The sequence below is a fragment of the Notolabrus celidotus genome, chromosome 11 (genome assembly GCF_009762535.1).
Source record: "Notolabrus celidotus isolate fNotCel1 chromosome 11, fNotCel1.pri, whole genome shotgun sequence".
In the NCBI taxonomy this organism is placed as follows: domain Eukaryota; kingdom Metazoa; phylum Chordata; class Actinopteri; order Labriformes; family Labridae; genus Notolabrus; species Notolabrus celidotus.
In genome coordinates, this window is record NC_048282.1 from 7,030,124 (window position 1) to 7,056,493 (window position 26,370).

Below are 26,370 nucleotides of genomic sequence, written 5' to 3' on the forward strand. Positions count from 1 at the left end.
ATCTGCATCATAATTCAATGAAAGAGTTACAGAGTTCACTCTGTTCATCAGGAGAAAATGTTCAGTTTTTGTCCCAGTCTGACTCTTACAGTTGCTGTGTCATGTTTGGGAAATAATTGGCCTGTAGTTTTGGGGTTTTCAACCAAAGCCTCTTTCACAACAAGGACAGTTTGAAATAAAAGTTTAAATTATTTATAAAAAGACATTTGAGGACCACAAAAGGCATTTATAGTCCTGACAATTTAAGGACACAGCCTGGGGCCTTAGTTGCTCCCTTCACCACAGTGCAGCAAAGTCAGCGGCTTAGTGCTACAACTCACACAACTTTCTTTGATGATATGTGCTAGTACCCTCTGTCACGCTTTGACAGTTTGTCAACCAATTTACTAGAAAAGGAGGAGTTCCAGATATTTACCTTTTCTGTTCTTAGTGAGATTTGACCCACAGAGCAGATCTGTGGAAGCAGCAGTTCCTGCTCTGACAGCGCCTCAAATCAAACAGACAGTTTATTTACGGTGAGTGAGAACCAAAGAAGTGCTAAATAAAAATAGCATGAAATCAAAGGTATGGGATCAGCTGGAAATTGGTATTTTCTCACTACACAGACCGCTGTTGACCTGGAAAACACTCACACACACACACCGAATACACACTCCACAGCTCCCGGGAGCGGACGCTCTCTTTATATCCTCAAATGCATACATTAAGATGGAGATGTACAGCATTTTGTAGTACAAAGAAATGAAAAATCAGGTTGTAGACACATTAACAGGAACACCTGCACAATATAATGTAAACTATTGCCTTCGGCAAGCAACAAACAATACCTTGGTGAAAATTATTCTTCAGATGCTGCATTACAAAGATGTTGATTCATCTTTCTGTCGCCTGTTTTGTTCTCTTGTTTTTCACATATCTTACTGGTGTTTGTGTTATTGTGTCCACCTCTGGTACTTCTCTTAGAATGCCTCTTGTGCTCCTCCTATTCTTTATCTTCTCTGGAATAAGACCCACAAACATAAAATACATTAATTGAATATATATATGTATATATGTACACAATTTCAAATATATCAAGCCTTGATATCAGTAAATAGCACTCCCAGCTGGCCAAAACATTTCATATCAAAATAGAGTCAATTTAGACAAGTATTCTGAATACATTTAATCACACATGAATCAGCTTTAATTACAGAATTTTACTTATGTGACTTACTGTAGATCTGTAGATTCCCAGTTTCAATAATATTTCACCCCCCAATATAAATATCTCTACTGTATGTACTAAAGAAAAGACAAGAAAGAAAAGAGAAGGCAAACCCAGGATTCATCCGTGAAGGTTTTAAATGAGATCCAACATCTGTAAAATCACAAATGCTTCTTTTGCCAGATGGTGAGCTCTGGTCTCGGCGTGTCCCAAAACTATACAAGAGTATGAATAATGCATTGGACATGACTTATTTCACAGTGTATCTCAGGATGTGCACACGCTCTCACACACACAGGCACACAAGCATACTCACACATAATCACACGTGAACAGATGCAAACATGCGCTCGCACACTTACACACAGGCACACAAGCATTAACAAACACCCACACATAGTATAGACCATTTACATGAGCCAAGGGTCCACATCTGCTAAAAGCTCCCGGTGGTGTGTACAAGATGTGTGAGGTTCATTGACAAAAACTACTGTTCTAGTCTATGTTGGCACCACATACAAAAACATAAGTTATAAGCTAAGTTGTCCAAAAATGTCCACATTTCACCATCATGACCCTCGTTCACTGAGGAAAGACAGTCACATCTCTTCTGTTGTCTCTTTTGTGGCTTTCCAACAGACCTTTTCCACAATGTCCTTCTTTTATGTGTATGCAGAGATTTTGGAGGTCTTGTAAAGTTTCACTCAGCTGAATGAGACAGAGAGGTGTTAAAAGGCTGGAATCCAATGGACAGTGAGGCCTTGCTCAACCTCAGTCAAGTCACGACTCTTTAGCAGCGAGCTGTCATTACAGAAACTTGGCTGGAATAAAACCCTGGAAGGCTTCATAGCGGGGGGTAGTAAAGAAGATGAAGGGGCTGACTTTTGAAAGACCTTTTGACAAGTCTAAATCAAGCCACAAAGGTAAAAATCTTCAAGGAGACGACCCTTGCTGACCTACTGTTAGATAACATGGACAAAGAAAGGTTATGTACTTGGATGATTATTCCACTGCCCTGGTTATGACTGCTCCTCAGAGAGATTTTCTTTCTGCGATGTGTCTGTGAATTTGGCTGCGGTGAAGATTCAGTGCCGATGGTGTACCATGCTGCTCACTTGAGACTTCTCAGAGTTCTTAGAAGTGTCTGCAGAGAGTCTTTCGCTGTAGTGATTGGAAAAGCTCTGGGGTTGTTTTTTATTTTTTGTTTTACTGAAGGTCAGGCCTGCTTGTAAAGTTTGGGGAGCCTGGTTTTTGTTGTTGTTGTTGTATGGACACAATGTTCTGTTGTAGTGATTGGCCTCAGTTCCTTTTGTAGCGTTGATGTCAATGAACCTGCAGAAGATTGAAAACAGGAGAAGAGGAGAACAAACATAAAAAATCAATAGATACCATTGTTACATAATCATTTTTACACACACACTTTATTTTTTGAATATTTGTATTTTGTTGTATTTTCTGTGTTTGGTCATGTTTATTTTTTTTCCGTATTTGACGTATTGTCAGTGTTTGAATGTATGGTTGGTATTTGATCATTATTATTGTCTGTATTTGCTTGTGTAACTGTGTTCTTCATCTGCAGTGCATTGAGCTCTCAGGATCCCTCTTATTGAACAGTTGTAAGCCAAGTATCATCAAGGCTATCGCAGCACAAACAAGGTGAAGAAGCTCACTTGGAAAAAAGCCATAAATGTAGCTAATCAAACCACTTCATTATAATTGCAAGCTCACAGAAAATGTTGTAATTTGGCCACTATTATGAAAGCTTTTTGATTTTCCTACCAAATCAAATAAGATTGGATTTTGTAAATTGCACCCATGCCTCAGGAGCACCTGAGCTGTCATATCAGTATTGAATCCGAGCAGCACCACCCCATTTATTTCAGGCTTTTAAATGAAAACCAAAACCCTATCATAAAGCCACAAATACTAAACAAGTCCATTTTGATCTGCTGTTGGTTTAATTATTTCCCCTCAAAGTGCCGGGCAAGAAAAAGCAGAACCACAGTTGTATTAAGTCCAACGGCCCCTCCCTGCATTTTCAATTTTCATCCGTGTCAGCTCCTGCAAAAAAAAAAACACTTTACATACAGCATGTGAGCTAATTAGGAATTAAATGAGTGCCCCAAATTAAAGTCTTGTCACTCTAAAGCTCATGCAATATTGGATATTAAAAAACAGGCAACAGACTTTTTTTGACACATTTTGCCACTTGTATAATTAACTCTATCCAATAAATGATGGAACTAATGAGAACTATCAGGAGGGGCTTTAGTGTGAAACAGTGGTGAGCGTCCAGTCAAGCTCGCTTGAAAAAAAGAGCTGAGTGATCTATCAGAAAAGGCACCTCTAAAGGTTTTTAGAGGTGTTGCCAAATATGGTGGGATCATTGTGGCCATTTTTATGGATCCAAATAATGATGAACATTTTATAAAGAGACGATTTTTCTTTAAGTGTTTTTCTTCACAACATGTCAAGTCTACAGTGGCTTGTCTCCATGAAGGACTCTGTAAAGAAACAGGCCCACATGTGTAGGCTTTAATATATTCTTTTCCACAAGGAATACATTTCACCTCCAGAGAAACTCAGCGGTTAATGACTTAATTCAGCCAATCATTTGATCACAAAACCCATTTGAATGATAATAGAACTCTGCCATGAATATGTTATATGGATAAATCTATAAATGTTAATACACAAATGATCCAGGGTGACAGTGGACAAATGTGACACACAGGACCACCCATATAAATCATTCAGACACTTAAATATGACTTGGCAATTCTACAAAGAATTGCACAAATTCCCAGGGCTTGCAAATAAATATTTATGACGCCCCCAATTCCCCTTTTCTCTCTGTCCTTGGTAATTGCACGTGATTCATTTTGTTTTCTCGGTGGAAGAGGGAAAATCAATCTTAGAATATTGGCTAGGAGACATGGAGCATGCAGATTCCAAATGCCCGTGGTTGTGCAGGATGTAAAAGCTTCATAGATACTCAGTCAGTGTTCTGAGGAGAGGAATTTGCTTCAATCTTTCCAAAAAAGTTTCATGTTTTTTGTGGAACGAAAGCGTTCGACCTGCAGCAGAGCCAGGCAAAGCTGCTTCTGGCTCTGATTGACCACCTACGTTTGGTAAGTAAATGTTGATAAGGAGGACTGTAAGGAGAGTGTTTGAAGAATCTGTTAGTATCTGTGTGCCCAAGTGATTTTTCAAAAGGCCTTTTCTCTTTCAGTTATTGTTTTTTGCCCTGAACATTCTCCAGTTGGTATCCATTTTCTGCCTTTGTCCCAAAAGAAATCCTGGACACTTGAAGTAGCATCTCTCTTTGATGTAACAACAGTAGGCTTCTTGGTTACCCTCCTTTTGCATTTCAAACTTCCAATAACCCCTTTGATTCTCTCTCCTTTTTTTCCTGAGATACATCAAAGTGACTGCAATCTGAGAAAAGGGGGAATTCCATTCTGTCTCTTTGGAGTCCTGGAGTATCTTTATTTAAGCTCAGCTGTGAGAGCAGTGAGCAGTACTGGAGAGAACATGATGAATAGACACTAATGACTGATTCATTGCAGTGCTGAGCTACGCTGAATCTGAAAGGTGGAGTCTGCTTTCAAACCTGGCTATCATAACTACAATGTAATTTTGGGGGCCATTATGCTCGATCAAAACAGGAACATGAAAGTTTTTGTCTTTTGCTAACGACAGGCTCAGATTGCTATCACACACAGGTCAACCTTTCTGCTTTAACGCAGGTGTGCTGTCATTTTCAACATCAGCAACAAAATGGACTTTGATGATCTAATACTGAGATTATTTACAGGTGCCCAACAATATGATTCAAATAACAGTGCTATCTCCAAACTTGTAGAGGCCTTATGAAAAAGAAACGTAGGCTAGGTGGAATTAACAAACTGGTTAAAAATACCTTTGTTTTATTTTTAACCAGAAATAGCCTGTCTAGACATTTTGACTGGGGTGGCCCAGCTTGGCACTGACTTATGCAGGGGTGGCATGACATAAGTCTGAACACAAGCACAGACAAGAATAAATATTTTACCCTTTCAGTCTCCCTTTATCATACTTGAACAACTAACATTTAATAATCCTACAGATGTCAAATTCTGTTTTTTATTTTTCTAACTTTAAACAGTAACAGGACAGGGTGGCAGGCAGGTAAACTCCTGTAGACTGTCAAACTGTCAAAAATACTTTTGGTACATACTGTCTGGACAACTGTGTTTTGATTTCTGATGGGCTAATTCCTCTCCTATACACCTGTCTTATGAAATAGATGTGTGAATGTTTTTTCTACAATTCCATACCAACAAAAAAAACAGAAAAGTGAAACATTGACATGTAAAGACAGCTGCAAGCAAAGACAGCCCTCATGGTTGATTTTGACATACATCCTGCTTCTGACAGAGCAAATAGCAAATCATAGTTCTAGGATTTTGGGGTGGCCGAAAATTAAGGGAAGCCCGTGCCACTCTACCGGACACACCCCTGGTCATCACACCATCCTCTCCAGCTACCAAACACTACTGACAAAAAGTGTAATTACACGACACACAACACAGAACACAGGACTGCTGGTCTGCCAGTGCCTCATTAAGTTACTTTTATGTGTGTTGTTATGCAGCTTTTGTGATGGACCGAAAACGTAGTGTTCTAGACCAGTGGTTACTTTTCATCCCGCAACCCCCAAAATATAGGTGCCAAAGACTTGTGAACCCCACTTTCCCTCAAAGTGATTTAATGTGGCTTCATTTAGCTGGTCTGCAGAAAAAAGTCCACCTATATATGCATGTGTCTGTGTTTCCTTTGCCATTATGAATGAACCTACTGCTACTGATGTTTGTGATAATTAACTGTTCACTAACCCCAAACTTAGGAGTCATCTGGCACAAAGAAAGGCAGAAAACTCATTACATTTTCTTTTATCAAGGATTTATTTCAAGTTTACGTACTATTTTTGTCAATATTTTTATTATAATGGATAAAACATGCTATTTTTAGATAATTAAAAAAAAAGAAAAACAATCTAGAAGACATCTCACGACCCCCCATTTGTGTCTCGCGACCCCCCAGGGGGTCCAGACCCACACTTTGGGAACCCCGTCTTTAGACAAAAAGTCAAACAACAATGTAATAAAAAACTTTAATGAAGGCAGCAATAGAACAGCAACTCTTACGTGCTACGATTTACAATGACTGTTTTTGTCAGTGGTGTTTGGCGGCTCTGAAGCGAGCTACTTAAAAGATGAAAAAACTCTTGAAAGGAGGTCTTTCTCTGTAGGGATGATCTCTGTAATGATTTTATAAAATTAGAATAAAAACCTAAGCTTGTTGGATACATCTTCCCCACTCAGGTCACACTGCAGCCATTACAGCCTGTTACAAAGTCACTGTGTGACACACTCGTCTGGAGCAACTCCAAAATGTTTATACTCTTGAGTCAATTAGACCCTAAAATATATAAAACAGGATCCAAGTTTGAAAGCACAGGAGTTCCACTTTAATACAGGTTTGAACTGAGGCATGGCTTGGCAAATACAGAAGCAGAGTTACACACTCTGAATGCAAAATAGAACAAGAAACATAATAGACGACTTACATACTTGCTGCGTTTCTCTGCATCCTACGACGGCTCCTTGGGCAAAGGCTGGAAAAGAAAAGTAGAAGGTCAGCATGGCAGGAACAGAGGGCCAGCCTTCACTAACGGTTTATTCAACTTTCCCTCAGCATATTGGCCTCAGACTCAGAGCAGCATATGTCCATTTAAAAGCACAGATGGCATGTCTTCCAATTATATCTAAGGTGGGACGAAAGAAGCTGAAGGTTATTTTGTTCTCTCCCAGTTTTTATGACCTCTGAGGACCGCTTCTTTCCTCGTCCAGAAAATACGAGCAAGTAATGGGTACCTCATCATCCATGTTAACGACTGAGAGACCTTTCCTTTCTTCCATCAGTGGCATCACACAGACAGAACATTTTATCACATTAGCTGTAGGGCAGGGTGATAAACAGTGTTACACTTTGTTTCTCTGTGAATAACAACTTCTTGCCTCCCACATTCATCTTTAGGAGAACACATGAAAACATGCCGTTTTCCCCTTGACCGGGGGAAGAAAACAGCTCCCTTGCCTTCTTAATATTGGTGAATGAGCCACTTTTGTGTAGATAATGACTCGGCTAATCATAATCAGGAAGCTAATGGTCTGTTTAGCCAATCAGAGCAGCCAAGGCGAGACGGCTGTCTGGGCAAGGCATTGGCATTCCCAGAAGCCGCTGCTTCCCTCTCGGCTGTGCCAGGCTATCTGCAGCAGAGAGTGAGGCAGACTTTGTATTCCTCTGCCCGCCTGGCCTGTTGTCCAACGGTCTGTCTGTCCGCCGTCGGACTGGCCCCCGACGCTGTCGAAGAAATTCAGTCCTCTGAAGAGGCGCTGATCTATCGCACCTCTCTAGCAGCATGTCATCTAAATGCTAAGTACTTCCACTGCATCTTTAAATCAAAACAAGAAAAGAAATGAGCACAGGGGCGAGTGCTTGGGAGGGATAAAAGCTTATAAGGGCACAATAGAATGTGCCTTAGCTTTTTGATTACATTCATTTTCGAGGGAGAGGAAATGTGGGAGAGGAGAGGCTGGCTGGAAGGAGTGTGCATAAGGAACCCAGAGACCTTGTTATCCCTGCAATTGTACAAGAAAAAAAAAATAAGGAGAATAGTTATTGATACAGCCACCCTGTTGGTTCCTTCAAAGAAAATAGTATGTTGTTTGATTTTTCTCCAAAAACTACCATGAATGTCTCTGAGTATTCCTCCATTATAGGACCCCCTCCTCTCTCCTGTCTCCCCATGTCTCAGTCAGACTCTTTGCAATCGATTGCAGGGATTCTTGAAGTCGGAGCAGAGTGCTGAGGCTGCAGAAGCAGTCGGCACTATTAACTGCTCTTACTAATTAAAAGGGTAACAAGGTGAGCCTGGCCCCACGGGAGGGACTGTGCAGGAGACAGAGCGGCCTGTGTGCTCGCCATGCACACCGGTAAACACTGCTCACCGCCTATGGTGTTTACAAGAGCGTATTCCAAGGACAACGAAGACGTATTCTTCCCCCGCTGGCATGAGGGATGAGGGAGATCCACAGATAAAAAGAAGTAGAGAGAGAAGCGGAATCAGGGAGCACGTTCACTAATAAGCGCTTGGCTAATTGCTTGTGTTGCGGTAAAATTGAAACATTTGGACCTCGTCTCTGAGCTGCGGGTGCCCTCGTTTCATCCTGGCTTGTAAACACTGAGCACTGTGCATGAATGATAAAGTTTCACAGTTCAAATGAGGTGCGCAGCCTGGATCTTTGAGAGAGTGCCAGTAGAGATTGGCAAAAAATATTAAGGGATTCAATTAACTCTCTTCCTTATCATCAACACAACATATTTCAGGATCAAAGTATTTTTAAGATACAGTATTCCTCGCATTACACAAAATAAATTCCTCTGCCAAGGAAGTGTTAAACTCCAGGAAATCAGTGTAGCCGAGAGGCAGAGCCACTGCAGGTACAGCAGACAGCCTGTTTGCTCGGTGCTCAGGGGGAGACAAAGCAGACACTGCATATTTGGTCGCACTTCAAGCTGCAAAATTCTCACCAGTGAGCCCACCCACCCAGCCATTATTAAGACAGGCACTGTGCCATCACTGCAGTAACCAAAAATCTGTCCCTGGGGGTCCCTTCTAACAAGTGGACTCCTGCACAGGGCTGGGTCTGGTTTTATCTGCTGCAGACAGAGGTCCCAGTCATTACAGTCCACTAGAACTACTACTGTTATTAGGCTAACAAGCACAGATGCAGTCTACTGAAGACCCTTGGAGGACGCTTCATGCCCGGAGAATGACCCTGACGTAAAAAAACATAACTGCAGCAGACCCTGAGATAGCTCAAAGCAGAGAAATAACAACATTAGCTTCAGCATCAACTCACATTTGCTGCTTTATTCCAAGACAGGCAGCCAGAGGAAAGCCAACATCAACAAAATTACCAGCATTCTCATCAAAGGTGCAAAATCCCAATGTAGGAATCATTGATTAAAAAAAAAATCCCAGTATCGGAAATGATACCTTGCTGTGTTTTTGTAAGTTTAGTTTTTTTAAAGCTGCATTTATTGATTTCTTTTTTATTTCAGGCAAAAGAACAAGCTGTTAGCTCTGACGTGTTCTGGGATAATACATTTGTAATGGCTAATGTGTCAGCACACAAAGCATCCAGCAGACGCAGGAAAACACTGGAATTAATCTGAAGCTGGCCACCTGGCAAATGTGAGTCCAATATTCACTGTCTTGGCTCTGCCTTAGTCTCTGCTAAACCCTGAGGGAAATATTTGGTGTTTAGCTGCTAAAGCGCCACCACTTCACCACGCAGCAAGGTGCAAACGTTTAGTGACTGTGTCCATATGTGTTCTGGGGAAGGTAGCTCACAGTATGTTTCCAGAGATGTTGTGCATACACCTGTATCAGCAGTAATGCAAAGGTGGTGATTAGTCTCACGGATTTTAAAAATGAGGCCTTATACATCCAGTGTTTTGCTCAAGAACACTTCGGCACGTGACTGCAGGAGCTGGAATCAAACCGCAACCATATGATTAAGAGACGGCTGGCTCTGAGCTGCAGCTGCCCTTGACTCAGCAGAACAGCTTTGATGGAGAGCAGCTTTAACTCTAAATCCTGTATACTTTACATCTTTGCTGAGCAGTTTTAGAATATTCTATTACAGGCACACACTGGTTTACATGACTTCCTGTGGAGAATGAAAATGAATAAGCCGGCCGTTGAAAGTGATGTGTGAATATAACATTACACATGAAAGTATGCAAGAAGTTTTGTAAATATTAAATTACGGCTGCGTGTCATTTCTTGCAGTGTAGTGATGAATTAAGTTGACAATTTAGTGTTAACATTAATGAAAATAACAAAACGTTTTTAAATATTAATGCAGCCCCTTCAATTCATTCTGATGAATTACTCAAATCACACAAGTTTAAAGAGCATGCAAACTCATGTCATGCCAGAGGAAAGAAATGAACGCGAAGGATGGCTGTAATGAAAGGAAAAAAACATCCAGATTGTACTTAACAAAATGACTTAGCTAGGCTATATAAAATACTTGATCCTGATTGGTCAATAGGGTAAAAAATTAAAGTTCAGAAATGTATAGTTTATGTTGTTTGGTATCTACATGTTGTTTGGTTTTATGTAAAGTACATTTCTTATTATTTTACATGCACATGCTTGATGGACATTCATGTATTTATTTACACCACCAACCTAATGAAGTCTATGGATGGAAATTAACCTATGGCAACAATCTGGCACATTTACATGCATGTTCATCAATATGTTCTGTCCCGTCTATAAATAAATCATTAGTTTTGTGGTTGTTAACTTTACTTTAACTCTCTCTGTCCCATTAAAGTTACTAACCATAGACCTTTCTGGAGTCCCTGAGCTCCCTTGTCTAGTAGGTTCTTCTATCCCTCTCTCCAGCATGGTCTCAGTGTGTCTAACATGAGTCTGGTCCTGCCGGAGGTTTCTGCCTGTTAAAGGAAGTTTGTCCTTGCCACTGTAACTTGCTAAATGCTGCAAAGTGCTCTGCTCATGGTGGATTAAGATGAGATCAGACTGAGTCCTGTCTGTAAGATGGGACTGGATCTTATCCTGTCTTACAAATCAGTACACTGCTTCATCACTCTGCATCCTGCAAAAAGCTGTCTCCAACAAAGAAAGGTCCTTTTATAAAAGAAGATCTGTATTCCAGTCATTTACTTCAGTAATAAATGCAAGAGCCACATCTTCATGTCAGTGGGTGATGTACCCATGGGAAATGCTTTGTTTATTGGTCTTATAAAACTGAAAACAGGTCACTCTTTAGGGGTGACGTATTAAATATAAAGAATAAAAGAATGATGAATCTGTCTGCGTCACTGTTTGCAGTAATGTCCACATTACATTACTGTACACATACAAATATGATCCAAAGGTCATAGAAAGCATCAGGGCTTTGACACAGGATGTTGCTGCACATGCTTGAAGGTGTCCAGTCCATAATTTACTACAGAAACCCCCCCCCATGCTGACGTGGCCTGTGGCTCTGACAATTTCACACCAGATGAAGCTCTGGAGACAAGCATTGTTCAGGGTAAAACACAAATGGCAGTTCAAAGCCCAGCAATGACAGAACTTCAAACAGAGGAGCGGGGTAAAGTGTGTTGGAAGTGACAGCAGAAGGGACCACATTCACTGTGGGTCTCAGACAGAGAGGGGACAAACACACACACACACGCATGCATGCGCGCACGCACGCACGCACGCACACACACACACACACACACACACACACACACACACACACACACACAGGGGCATGTCGAAGGCAGGCTGAAAAAAGATCTCTTTTAATAGATGATGGCAGAACCAGAGGAAACAAAAACAATGTGTTGCTTTTCTTGCTCCATGAACGCACCAAAGGAAACACTAGATGCTGAAAATGTAATCATGCTTCCTGCAATATGTTCCATATCACAACACCTGTGATAACACAAATGAAAACAGGGGAAATGGAAAGGCTGCCTTGAATTAGCTGTTTCTCTCTTTTCTGAGCGTCTCTATCAATCCAGCCTATTTCAATATATTTTCTGCATCAGTCCACACGCTATCGGCTCAAGACTGATGATCATGCCACAGCATCCGACAAACAGATGAGTTGAAACCAAAGGAGTGCATTTTTCTTCTCTGCTTGATAAATAGAAGATGTGTAAATGGAACTGGAAGAGAGGAGTATATTTGCTTATCTTGTGTAACCTCTGTGTGGTCTGTGTGTGTTCTGCACGGGCATGTATGTTTCTGAACGCCAGTCACTCTATAAAATGTATATCCAAAGGCAAAGGTGCTTGTTATCACTGAGGGAGGCTGTCAGAAACAATTTGACCAGAGTACCTTCACTTCACAAACAGGAATGTATATGAAAGGCTGGAGGTGAGCCAGTAAAACACAAAAGATAGGCCCAAGCTCTTTCGTCTGCTCTGTATCAAAGAAACAATGGAGGTGCTTTGAAGGCCTTTGATTAACAATGAATTCAAAATAATAGTCTCAGTTTATTACAGATTTGCATCTCTTCTGCCAAATACCTCTGCAAAAATAAAAAAAAACTCCAGTAAAATCAAAACACGATTTCTTTCAGTCAGACTCTGCTGAAATAGATTGTATAAGTGGTGCACAATGGTTGGAATTGACTTGCTGGTGCACAGAATTTAATAATTTCAGCCGCAAATGAGACTGAAAGCCAGCAGAGCATTGAAGGACACGGAGCACAGCATGAATTCCTAATATTTGAAAATGGGTTGGCCTGGTTTTTCAAGCATTTTGAAGACACAAACATTTCCCTAACAACCCCCAGTCGAGATTTCCTCCCTAATACGTTTCGCCTGTTTCAGAAATGGACCATTTTTTTCAGCACATCCTTTTTTAAAAAGGCTAATTTCTCCTGTATCTATCCCTCAGAGCCTTCAGTACAAGAAACAACCTCCTCCATGTCTGTCATTATGCTTTTATGTGGGCTAAATGATGCTGCTTGTCATGGCTCTACAGAAGGAATAATGAAAGAGATGGACCACCTTTATTCAAAGATGGCACCCCACTGAGAATATACCGTAAATCTTTCTGAAAGGGATTCAGGAGGCAGCTCAGTGACAATAACATAAATGCAAAAGACCAGGAACACTTTATAGAAGCTTTAAAAAATACACTGAAATCAAAGATAAGAGCAATGTACTGTACATGCTGCAAATTGGGCTGAAAGCCAAAAGAGCAGTGAAGGACCTCTTGAAAAATAGATTTCATTCTCAGTGGGATGAGCTGTTTCGATAAAGATCTGCTGGAATCAAAATGGAAAATGTGTCTATAAAAATAAAATCACATTCACAGATAAAAGACTGAGTGCTGTGACCACCAGCTTTTCATTTGAATTTCTTCATCTTTGAAAACATTTTCTTCAAGCACATGATTATCTTTCCCATTAACAGAGAACACACAGCGGTCACAGGTTGTTTCCAGTTGTTGCACTTCATCATTCAGTCAAAAAGGCTATTTTGTAGCACACACTTGAAGCGCATATGAATAACTGCATGCAGATGAGTGGTTAAAATATAACATACATACATTGTTGCAGAGACAGAGCAGCTCCTCGGATGATGAATCAGTCGAGCAGAGGCACCTCTGCTTGTTTCTGGTTGAATAATGTTGTATTTTGGTCTTAACTCATAATGTTGCATCAGCAGCAAAAAAAAAGCAGTGTGCATGAGATCTATGTGAAGGTCTGCATCTGTTTTATTTTAGAAGCATATTAAGAAAGCAGGGATTTAAGCGTGTAGCCCCAGAATAAGCCTCCTTTGTTTTACAGATGCAGCGTGGTTTCTCTGTGACAGACATGGCTTTTAAATTGATATGTTCCCCTCATTGACCATCTTTCTTTAAAGCCAAATTAGCAACCTTTGAAGACCTCAGTATTCCGTCCCTTCAGGGTTTTTACGGGCTGTTTCTGTGATTGCTGCAGCCTCAAAATGCCTATTAAAAGCAGCTCTGTTAATAAGTTGTGAGGTTTTAAGGCTTTTATTATGCGACACGTTTTCACTGTGAGCAGCTGGGTCAAATGCTCCAACAAAGCCAGCACTTTGTTCTCTGATATCACTTCTGGTCTTAAGATGCATACAAGTCAAATTAAATTACCATGTATTGCACATTTTGTACTGTGCATGCCAATGCAACCCCAATGCTACTTTCCAAGCCCACCTCAGTCACAGCAGACGGCTGTTCAACACGAGTCTGGTTCAGCCTGAGGTTTCTGCCTGTTAAAAGTAAGAAAGCTTTTCCTTGCCAACGTTACTTGCTTTGTTTATGGTGGATTTATGATGGGCCTCTACCAACCCCAACTCCAAAAAAGATGGGACGCTGTGTAAAAAGTTAATAAAAATGATTCAGGGTCTTCACTGTCATTCTTTTGTTTCATGATGTGCCAAATGTCTTCAGTAGGTGAGACGTCTGGACTGCAGGCAGGCCAGTTATGCACCTGGACTCTGGCTACAATGTAGTATGGCAATGAGCAATAGCAGCCGGTGTTTTGAGACCTAACTCCAAACAGTCTTTGCTGACAGTTGTGACTTATATTTGTTTTAACTGTTAAATCTGTTCCTTTTCTTTGGATTTGCTTTTAAAGCTTAATTGCATTTAGTCATCAATGGTTTTGTTTGTTTATCCTTTGCAACCATTTATTTGTGATTCATTCATGACCACAGAAAAGAGTACACTGCTTTCTTCAGCCAAAGAGCACAATAAATTTAAGGACTTTCATTAGTGGACCACTTTGTTCAAGCACTAGACTTTCATTCCCACTGGGTTGTTTTTTTACAGACATTATTAAAATAGAGGCTAATAGTGCGTACAAGGCTACTATCAGCAGCAAATAGTTACTGGTTTAGTTCCTTTGAGAGTTTCTACGACTACAGGACAGTTGGGTTGATAATATGAAATTATTAATAAAAAAGATTGAGGTTCTCTTAAGCATCTGGTCACTGTAACCCTAACAATAATAACCTGCTCCTTTTTGCTGCTGTGCTTGTTTCTCTCAACAGCAGACTGCATTCCCACACCTGCTAAATCTGAATATGTAGGTTTGTTTATAAGTAAATGAAAGCAACCTTGATCAGTTGTTTTTTATTGGTTAAAACCATACTACAGGAATAGTACATAATGATTATAACTGTCAGCATTTGAGCTTTGATCTCAATGCAATTAAGACCAAAAATCATTATGACATGTTTTGTTTAATGCTGAGCTATTTTGTCCCTTTTGGCACACCATAGTTAAGCCACCACAGTGTCTGCCTGCTGTAGGGATGACAAATAACAGCAGCAGTGCACCTTTAAATGACACATTTCAGTTTAGCAAACTTTGAGACGACTCAGTGATGTGCACTTTGGGTCAAACTGGATTACAATATCAACAGAGTGCTTACTACTAGTAGTAGTTTGAGGTACCATCCACAAGCTAACATACAGGTGCTGCTAATCAGACTGGTGCTAGTCTGTTTGCCCACTGATTTAAAAACTGTCTTTAAATATAAAATAAGGAAATGATAAACATGCAATTAATTGGGATTAAAATAAAAAATGCAGGAATTAATGGTTTCACAGCCCCAGCGGTGGACAGTGACAAAGTAAATTGACTTGAGTTCTGTATTTCAGTACATTTTTTGAGTATCTGTACTTTACTTGAGTATAATTTTTTGGGGAACTTATCGCTTTAACATTTGAAAGACAAATCTCATACTTTTGACTCCACTACATTTCTATCAGTGCTCTAGTTACTCACTACTTTATCTTTGAAGTCAGCTGATGAGTTTTCTTTGCTGAAATCTGATCTCAAAGACTGTAAACTGTTGGTGTCCTTGTGTTTGGTTTGTCTCAGTGGTGTAGCCGTACCTCAGTTGAGCGTAGATCAAACGTTCTTCAGATCAGTGCGTTCATTTAGTCGTGGTGATGATGGCTGTGACTGAGAAGGATCATGATTCTCTACCTGAGCACCACGGCCATATTTTAAACCCACGTTTGAGGTTTTGAAATAAAGAATAATTGTTTGTATTGTTGTAAATCTCTGATCTGTTCACCACACAAACTTCATCACAGCCTCCAAAACATCAGCATCTAACCTGAGAAAGCATGTGGAGGTCTGGAGCTAACACACTGCTTTGATTCCAGATAAACATTGTAAACTTGTCTGTGCTTGTAGTAACTTAGTTTATATTTCATGGTAGACTTTTTAGATATGAAATCATATTTTCTAGATAAACAGAACGGAGCAGAATGTACACCCATGCATTCTTGACTGTACTCGTGCTTTGTGAAAATACGTTTAGAGATTTTAAAAGGTACTTTGAATACTTCAGTATTTTTAAAAACAAGTACTCCAGGACTTTAACTCAAGTCATAATCTGACTGAACAATTTTCACTTGTATTGGAGTAATGTTTGACCAGGAGGATCTATACTTTGACTTGAGTAATGCAGTTGTGTATTTTGTCCACCAGTGCACAGCCCTAATAAAAATAGAATATTCTTGATAAATGTTTATGGTGCAAAAATAATGAAAAGAAAACTGTGCCCATGTTGGACACAGAGCTCTTGAGAGTATTTGCAGCTGCAGGGTGGGGTATGTTGACAAAAATAATCTACTCTTCCTGGTGATAAAGGAACACGTCGCCCAGTGCATCAGTGTAGCTAATTAATGTTTTGGAACAACAATGGAGGTCAAGATTTAGCTTCGCAGACAAAACAAATTACAGAATAGATTTATTGTTCTAAGTGGTTTTGTCGGGTTTTATAACTCCAAGAAAAATACAGCATGTTGAGTAAAAGAGTTCTCAAAAGAAGTGAGAACAAAGTGAGGTATAGAGTACTTATGGTAGGAAGTATGTGGGACTAAATATTGCACCTAGTTATTTTCTGTTTAACCTTTGTCCATCCTTTACATCAAACATAGATCCAGCATGAGGCCTGTGATCAGAGTCTGAACCCTAACAGTTGTGTATCTGACAGAGCGAGGGGGCATGTCGTGTCGCCTTAGAGAAGCAGGCTCATTAGAAGTCAGTCTCTGGTCAGATGGTTTGCCAGCACAGCAGTGACCATGGCGACACACGACTTGGCTGTTTGTTGTTTTTTTGTTGTAGACATTGAAGCCTTTATAAGCGAGGTGCTAGCGAGCGTTACATAATGACACTGTGAAACTACATCATCTGTCTGTGTCATTTTCTCAGCTCTTTCATAAGAGGTGAGAATAAAATAACTCCATCATAACTGGTAAGGAACCTTTGTTTGAATGTGAGGCCATAAATCTATGTTTTCTGTATATTTCACACCTCAAATTTGCATTTGTGACATTGCTGTTCAAACACCTGTTTCCTTTCTCTCTACCTTTCATAAAGCTACATCTTTGATGTCTTTTTTACAAATCAAGATTCAGTGTCATATGGCGTCCTTTCAGAGAGCCTGCCGAGCTAAGTGTTTATGATGTCTTCATGTTTACAGCAGCACTGGCAGGGGTACACACACTCCACCAGCTCTCTGCCCTGGCTCACGCTGGAACAAAGCGTGCATAGCTGGAGGAGGGCCACCAGAGCAGAAAAGAAAAAGAAAATGCTAAAAAATATGATGCAAACCTCTCTGACCTACTGGGTCGTGTGTGTGTGTGTCTGTGTGTGTGCGTGTGTGCGTGCGTGTGTGTGCACGCTGTTCATTTTGCAACTCTCCTTCATTTGGCAAAAAACGCCCGACAGCAACTGTGCTGTTTCTCTCCAGGCCACACACTAGCAGAGCGGTGGCATTTGTTGTGTGGGTGTAGGAAGATTTTTTTCCCAGCTACTGTCGAGTATTGTCTGAGGAGAGGAGAACACGTAAAAATCACATACTGAATGTGATCAAATTAGGGTTTCCAGTACTTACATTTCATAATTCAAGCTTCCTGCAGCACAGCACTAGATATATGGGGAAATAGTCAGGTGTTATCATGCAATGAAGAAGCATAGTTTCAGTTTGAGCCCATCATTTGATTAGCAAAGGCTGATAATAGAACTCAGTAGGGCTCTCAACAGAACTCTCACCAAGCAGGGGGAAAGTGATGCAATCTCAAAGCCCGTCTTGCTCGCCTGAAAGGAGAAAAATCATTTCACTGTCCTGATTTCAGCCTGTCTCTTATGTCAATTTTCCACCTGACGTCCGTTTCCACCTTCCTTGCATTCACGCTCACCCCACACACACAACTGTGCACCTGTGCAACCCAGCAATTCAAACCAGCTTCCCATCACCTCTGTCAAGTGTATGAAACCGACCTCACACCACCTCGCCCCACCCCTTCAGAATTGCGTTCTCCACCTCGGAGAATATCATATGTAGACCTTTCAGCGGCTCACTAGTGAAGACAAATTGCCAGCTTGTTTGGGGGAGCCTCCAGAGAGTGATTCATATTAATGGCTAGCTGGCAGAGGAGAGCGGGCTGCATATGCAAACTCCATTAGCAGGTTAGGCTGGAGTGTGTGACCTGGCAGTGCCACCACCAGCTTCACGCAGCAGGGCTGACTGCAGAGAGAAGATGAGGAGGCAGCAGCATTTAAGAAGAGTATCAGGAGCAGGTGAATGTTACAAAAATAAGTGTGCTGTGCAGTTAGTCTGATATTTCACTTTATCAAATATCTGCTTTTGGTTGGTCTAACATATTCAAAGACCTTACCCTGAACTAAATGATCAAACGATTCCACAAAGTTTGAATTAAATATGCAGCTTTGATTTTTTTTGTTTTATGCTCTTTCAAGAGGTTATTCCCAGAAGACGAGTACAAAAAAAGTCATTATTTTTTGCATAATAATGATCTGATTAACCATTTACCACAATGCACCAATTTTAAAACAATGGACGTTTTCTTTTATCTCCACAGCCTTTCAAGCTTGTGAAGTTTTCAAGGATTGTTCGACTGTCAGAGTGCTTTGAAGGTGGGGAGGCTTTCATTGTACACTCTGCCAAACTTTGAACAGGGTTTATTTTTTGGAACAGGACGTTTTTGACAACAATAAAGAAACAGTTACAGTGTAATCTACTGAGGCAATAATTAACTATTCATATACATGAACACTTTTAATTGTTCCGGCCATGTTTTTAAAGAGTTTTTACACAGCTCGGTAAAGTATTTGATTCTGTTTGGTCATTAGAAATCAACAGCTCACAGCATCGGTCTGTCATCTCCAGTGGTGGACAGTAACAAAGTAAATTTACTGAACTTAAGTACATCGTTTGAGTTTCTGTACTTTACCCGAGTACTTTTTTGGGGAGTAAACTTACTACTTTCACTCAACTACATTTGGAAGACAAATATTATACATTTAACTTTACTATGTTTCTATGACTGTCCTCGCTACTAGCTACTTTTGCTCTAAAGTCAGCTTGTAAATGTCCTTTTCTTTTCTAATATAAACTGTAATGTACTTCTGCGTGTGGTTTCTGTACCTGTAGGTCATGCATCTCCATGGTTGAACTTTGTGCAAACACAGAGTGGTGGTAATGATGGCTACGGGACATAATGATGATGATTCTCCACCTGAGCACCCATGGCGAAATCTTCAGCCCATGTTTGAGGTTTTTAAAATGAAGAATGATTCCTATCGTTTTAAATGTTCACTCTGTTTACTGCGCACAAACTTTATCACGGTCTTTAAAAATTCAACCTACGGAAACATGTTGAGGTGCGTCACTAAACATTCCTTTTATTCCAGATGAATACTTTAAATGAAGCTGTCTGTGTTTGTAGTAACTTAGCTGCTGTTTTTAATCTATGATTCGTTTTTCCTGTTATTGTTTTTGTTATTTTGGAGCTGCAAATATGTTGCATGTGAGTCTAAAATTGTAAATGATAGCAGAATTACACCTATGTATTCCTGACTGCAGTCATGCATTGTGAAAATACAACAAAGACAAAGATTTTTTAAAAACTAGTTTGAATACTGAAATGAACTACTAAAGTATTTTTAAAAGCAAGTCCTCCAGTTCTTTCCCTGAGGTAATAAAATGACTGAGAAGCTTGTGCCGGTGTAATATTTAACCAGAAGTATCTAAACTTTGACTCAAGTAATGAAGTCTGAATCATTCATAACTCCTCCACTCGTCATTTCTAGGTAGAGGACCTTTCTTATGATGAACAGATTGTTGCTAAAGATGCATTTCTAATCACAGACTCAGGAGAACTAACTGAGCTTTGACTCAAGCCAACAGCACTCAGTGTTTAAATGCAAAATGTAAACACTGATGCAAAAAAAGATGGACCAAACCAAAGCGTGCTATACTTGAAAAATAGGAGTCGACATCTGAGATTGTTCCCCAGAGGAAGATGCATATTTCTTTTTAAGTCACACAACCCGGCTCTTTGTGAAATGTACCAGCTGAGCTTCTCTTCACATTCACCACCTTAAATGATCGACTTCACATAGAAATATTCAATCAGTTTAAATTGCTTTTTGTCTGTTTACTCCATCATTTGACAAGGTAAACTCTTTTAGATGATTTAACGTCGTCCCACCAACATAAGGAAGATACACTGACCTGCAATTAAGGAAAAAAACCTCCAGTACAGTAAACGTATTCATTTTAACCATTAATGTAGATCTGTGTTTAATGTCGTCAGGAGAAGAAAGTGTGTTACTGTATATCTGCATTTATTAAATTCGATTGCAATACAAATGTGTGTCCATCTCCTTGAAATGACTAATAGCATTCCCCTTCCTCATAGCTGTGTGGCTGACATACGTTTTTTTCAATGTGTCAGAATAATTTAATGAAATTTGGTATCTTGAGCTGCTCATCTCACGTCAGGTTGCCACTAAGGTTCACATTATGAACGTTAATTAAGCTGCCAGTCAAAAACTGTTTCTGCCTTTGTAGCTAAAGATACACAAATCCAGATTAATCTTTGAGTCATTACAAACTTTGGGCACCGTACAAGTTTTGATATATTATCTACAACTTTATTTGATTAAAAATATGCAGTACTACTGATCGATCATCGTGACATTATGCCTTTAAAAGCATATGAAACTACTGCTACTTTTTTATCATCATGCAAAATAAGGATTGTGATTACATGGCACCTTTCATTTATTATCTGGTGCAACTGAAGTTAAGGCCTAAGCCAATTACTGTCAATGTAATGCTATTCATTTTTACTTCCCAGTGAGCATTTTCCCATTGAAAAAACATCTACAGAAACTGCTGAACAAACTTTGGAAGCTGTTTCATAAGCTAAAGTTTAAGCCCTGCTGAGCAAAGTATGCACACTGTAACAAAAAAATCATACTTAAAATTGTTGGCCTGAAAATAATTTTTTAGTTAAGTAAGCAAAAAATGTTCCATTTTGTTTTAAACTACATCAAAGTAGTTATCTGAACTACCTGTATTAAGTTTGTTGTGTAAAGTTGGTCTCATTTCATAAGTTAGGTTGGCAAAACTTGAAATTATGGGTTTGAGGCTCGGCTAAATATTTTGAGTCTGCTTCAGGCAAAGAACGGGGTCTCCAACTCAAATCTACAGGGGTCTTCCACACTTTCAATTTCCCACATGTGGCGCCATCTCTCATGTCCTGTGTGGATTGTATCGCCCTAAATGTGAGTATTTGGTTTGAGTATTGTTTTGAAACTGTAGCTTTACTGTTGGTCCATTGATGGTGAGTTGATTACCAGTTAATGTAACTTTAATTTGTTTAGTTAGTTTAATAAGGCATGGTCATTACCAATAGTTAGCCGCCTTGAACATTAGCTAGCTACCTTGCAAGTGTGAAAACGGTGCAGTAACGTGCAGTGACAAAGGTTCATTTCCTGAACAAACAATAATAAGTTGGCACAACTTTCACCTCTTAGTATGTAGAACTCAAAACTTTAAGTTACACTACATATGAATGAAAAGTTATCTCAACAGAAACTCATCAGTTGGCTCAAATGTAAGATTTCTAGTTAGCCTTAAAACTCAAAAATCTAGTGCAGACAGTTACCTTGAAATTTTGAGTTTTCACAGCTTTTTCGTTTTAACAATGCAGCTTTGAGGGCAGTAAATGTACTTTGAACTGAGTTTGCCAATTACTTATCAAAGTGTGCTCACTCTTAAGAGCATATCACGGTACAAGCACTTGAGTGTCAAAAGCGAGGCAAAGCTTTCCAAAGTCGATAAATTAGGAAGCACAATCACAGGCTGCAAACAAAAGTCAGCTGTCCAATCATCATTAAAAGATGCTGTATCATCAAAGATTGAACGTTTGAGATGTCCTTTTTGTTTGCTTTTAAACCCTCATACAGCCTGCACTAAATGCAATCCCACCCCAGCCCTGTGTGTTAAAATATAAAAGCAGTACAACATGTTTTTGTTAGTTGCATGATCTGTCATCAGGTACATTTGTCACCCACGTCAAACCTACGCAGCACAGAATTAAAAACGAGCACGGCCATTATCAGCTTTTAGAAACTCACATTTTCACACTGGGCCACCCAGCATGATGTGACTATGAACACACAAAGTAGAAGTTCATCTCTTCACACACTCTCTTCCTCATGGAAACTTGCACACAGATGTGGACAGACCGAACTTGGCCAGTGGCCGAGCAGCAGCCTGGCCCTGTTCCGCTCTCCCCTCCTCTCTCTCATCCCTCTCTCCACACACCAGTCTGATCAATCTTCTTTATAGATTTCTCATTTCCATTTATCTTCCAGAATGTGCTTTCCTCCCATTTCAGGTCTTACAACAAATACCCCTGGATACCTCCTCTCTTCTGCTGCCAAATCCTCCCTATCCCTGCCCCCTCAAAGAAACACTGGCATCACTTGTGATTAACTTCTGCAGTAAAACTCTCCTCAGCAGCGGCTAATTGGGAATATAAAGTGGAATGTAATCTGCATTTTCTCTAAATGTATGTACAAAAGCCAAACACTAACCTAAGTGTGCTGTCAGGGTAGATTACAGCACGGGGGGAATGCGTGCGTGAAATGTGACGCAGCTGCCCAGGGCGGCTGGACAGTGGAGGCGGAGGGGTGAGAGGGAGAGAGAGATACAGAGAGTGAGACAGATAAAAGAGAGAGAGGATATGAAAAGAAACAGAGCCAGTCACAGGTTGACCTTTGGCCTGATGTACCTGACGATGATCAGCAGTCTCTCCTGGTCTGTCCGTCCTGTCATCTCTTGCTGACATCAACATGCTGTATTGTGCTGTTTCACTCGCTCTGTCTCTGTAAGTTATGTTCCTCTGCTTCTTGCCTTTCCTCCCTCTCTCCCTCTCTTTCTTTATCATGACATCCCTTGCCCGAGGCAGATATCCATGCATTTAAAGCTGTTTGAACAGATTTATCAACTTTACATAAACAGAGGTAGAAAATGACTTGGAATACTGTTTTAGTATATTCATCAGACTTAGTTGCATCAGCAAATGTTCCTGCAGTGCATATTAGATTTGAAAAGGTCTATTATACTCTATGTTTGAGTTAGTTTAGAGGCAGTGTGGCCACATGTCTACAGGTTGCAATGTAGCCCTGCCCACATTGACAGAGAAAATAATAGAAGGCTTTCTGTGTACTTAATGTCATTTGAAGGTGCCTCTCCTTCATTTTCATCCCCTTCTATTTCTATTTACAGTCTACTTAAAAATGAATCTGAACTCGAGGGTCTGGATTTGAAACATTAGTAGCATGTTAGTAGTATGTTTGTAGTACAAGCTGTATTGACAAACAACATATCAGCAGGCTTCGGTGTTTACTAGAAAAGTGTGTGGAGAGCAAAAGCAGACTTAACACACACCGCTATAATGCATCCCTGCTCCCATTGGTGGTCTCTCTATGGTTTTCTTATTTCTTTAAACAGATACCTGTTAGTGAAGCTAACAAACTATTCTTAATAAAAAACTTTCAACTTGACCAGATCTGCTCTAGGCTGCGTTGCAAAGCCGATCAGCAGTTACAATCAATCCCTATAGATGTACCAGGTCTGCCCTCTTCCTGGTAAGAGCTGGTACATTTTGCATTTCTTCTTTTCCAATCTTTATCATGATGTTATTTCAGCAATCTTAGCACCCATACATTGTATCAAAATCACAAAAAAAAGGGTTTCTATTTTTCTATTTCGGGTTCATACCGCTGGCGTATGCCACAGTGAAGTGTCTGTGTAACTTACTCCACCGTTGAAGTGGATCTACTTGAAGCAGGTAAACGAGCACTACTCTGGAGGATGTAATGGACCGAGAAAATGACTGTGTGTTTGTCTTACAGAGATAAACGCTGCACAGGAAAGGAAGTCTTGGCTTGAAGTTGTTCAACGCTAACAGTAATCTGAAAAAGTTGGCATCCGTTCCTCAAGGCCTTTATCGGACAACGTTGTTAGATGATAATACGTAGATGATGTTGGAGGATAGGTTTTGAGATTGGTCTGCTGCTAAATTACTGTGTGGTAGGATGTGCTATGACAAACAAGCGATAAGATGAGTCATCCTCAAGGAAAACCGTGAAACTGTTGGATTCTGATATTTTATTATTCAGTTAAGCAAACAGTAGAGGTTAAGCCATGCTATTCAAGGCCTTGTTTGGGATCTTGGTTTGTTTACATAACTGGATCTGGTTGGTGTTAATGTGAAACTATTAAACTTCTGGTATCTCTGTGGGCAATGTTGAGATACTGAGATAGAAAGACAACATTGAGTTTGTCAAAATACTTTTTCTCTTTCCTAAACTTATGGTGCTAAAAACTCCACTGACATACATATTGTTTAAAAGTTTGGCACTTCTGTGTCGTTTTACAAAATATGACACAATCTACTCCATCTTTATCAGAAAGACAAATTTATGTTTCCATTGTAAAACATCCCGTTCCTATTTCAGTCCAAATCTAGGTCACATAATTTAAGGGTTTAATGGTAATTTTGCATGTTTTCTGTGGATGTTCCATCAGTGATGAAGGTAATGTAGTCAAATTCAGGTCAGTCTGAGTAATGTAGACAGAAAAAGTTGAGTTCTCCTGAGACTCATGTCAGCAGTGCTTACTTGTTAGAGGATGCAATGCAGATGAGCAGTGACAGCTTCGTATCAAGGCACATCCTAGAGGTACACATGGTTAAAATTGACTGAATATCCAAAACATGCAAAATTATCTTTATCACCTGAACTCATATTTCGGGATGTAATTTTTACCTTTCACAGTTTGGTTTTGTTACAAGTTTGCTTTATGAATAAGAAAAGAGCCTAAAACAATCCCAGCTGTAGTTTTTCCATCCACCAACTGAGTCCAATGTGGGCGCTGGTGCCAGAACAACAGATTTTGCAGCTGAGCTCCAGAGTCACAGAGAGCATCTGCAAAGACTGCAGGCATTTTTCACACTATGCCTCCAACTCAGACAGACAGTGGAAAAAAAATCTACAAAATTACCCTTTGACTCATTCAAGGGTTACTTAGGGATGGTCCCTTTAAGGAAACATGTATTATTATTGTCTATGTAGTAATGGTAAAAAGTAAATATCAAACAATATACATATTAAGAGGGGGGCGTCCAGAAGAGGTGGCCACTCCTGGTGCACCCTCAAATCCTAATCTGTGACTGGCTGATTGATTTGCCAGTAATGGGACTTATGTTGACTAATTGGGCTGTGTTGCAACCATAAACTGTATAAATAATGGACGTAGTATCCATGACGTCACCCATCTTTTCCTAAACACTGTTTTGAAGCCAATCGTCAGAGGGAGCCATATTGGAAATGCTGAACTCAACCAAACTTAGCGTGAGGTAAGGAGGCGGGGTTTGTGCCTCCTCGCCAATAGCTACTGTGTTCCCACCCGTCAGACAAGTCCGTCATGTCCTTAAATGGGCAAACTGGTAATCTTAATATCTTCTGAACTGTCGCGTCAGAAAAAAATACCCCCCCGTACAGTGTGTGCCGATAGAGAAATGAGCTACGTAGACCTGGCTGTTTTTTTGTACCAGGCTGTAAACATGTTTATTTCTGCTGTAAAGATTGTCTTCTTTGAATGGGTGTGTATGTTTATAACACTTCTGCATGGGCTTCCTATTTTGAGACCAGAGGTTGCTGCTTGGTTGCAACAGGCTTCTAGAAGTTGTCTTTACATTTCAGTGCAGTACATTTCCAATAGTTAGCACCCTGGACATACAACCTTAAATAATTGAGCTTAAAAGAAACATTGCCACAGTGTTGTGTTACTTTTTAAAGTGAAAACAAAATGTAGACAGAGGATTATAACATCTGCATAACACTTTACAGTTAGTCTAAAAAACAGATATGATGAATAGAGACAGAAAGGGTAAACAAATGATATTACTCTGTATGACCCCACATAAATCCCCCCACATCCCTCATATCTGTTGTGTTATTTGGTTTCAGAAACAATTTCAAACTTTCTTACTGTTTCAGAGATAGATCAAGCATCCAGGCAGAGACTGCAGAGGAAGGCATGAAACAGAGCGAAATCAAGCCAAGATTAAAAAAGGCTGAACTTGTGCAACAAGGACATGAAACAATATGAGCAATGTTCCAGAGAGAGAGGACAGGTGGA

General features: G+C 40.0%; 1 protein-coding gene across 4 annotated transcripts in view; it reads right to left on the reverse strand.

Annotated features, from left to right (window-relative positions):
* Positions 1–646: 646 nt before the first annotated feature.
* tafa5l (TAFA chemokine like family member 5, like) overlaps positions 647–26,370 on the reverse strand; it is a 70,022-nt gene continuing 44,298 nt past the window's right edge. The window contains exons 2-4 of one of the 4 annotated variants that reach the window (XM_034695199.1): positions 26,221–26,254; positions 6,819–6,866; positions 647–2,539 (exon numbers count right to left, since the gene is read on the reverse strand). In XM_034695199.1, the coding sequence (XP_034551090.1) occupies positions 2,293–2,539; positions 6,819–6,866; positions 26,221–26,254 (329 nt within the window). In that variant the 3' untranslated portion in view covers positions 647–2,292. Of the gene's footprint in view, positions 2,540–6,490; positions 6,510–6,818; positions 6,867–26,220; positions 26,255–26,370 lie in introns of those variants that run through there. The other 3 variants (XM_034695196.1, XM_034695197.1, XM_034695198.1) reach the window with 3 other exon arrangements.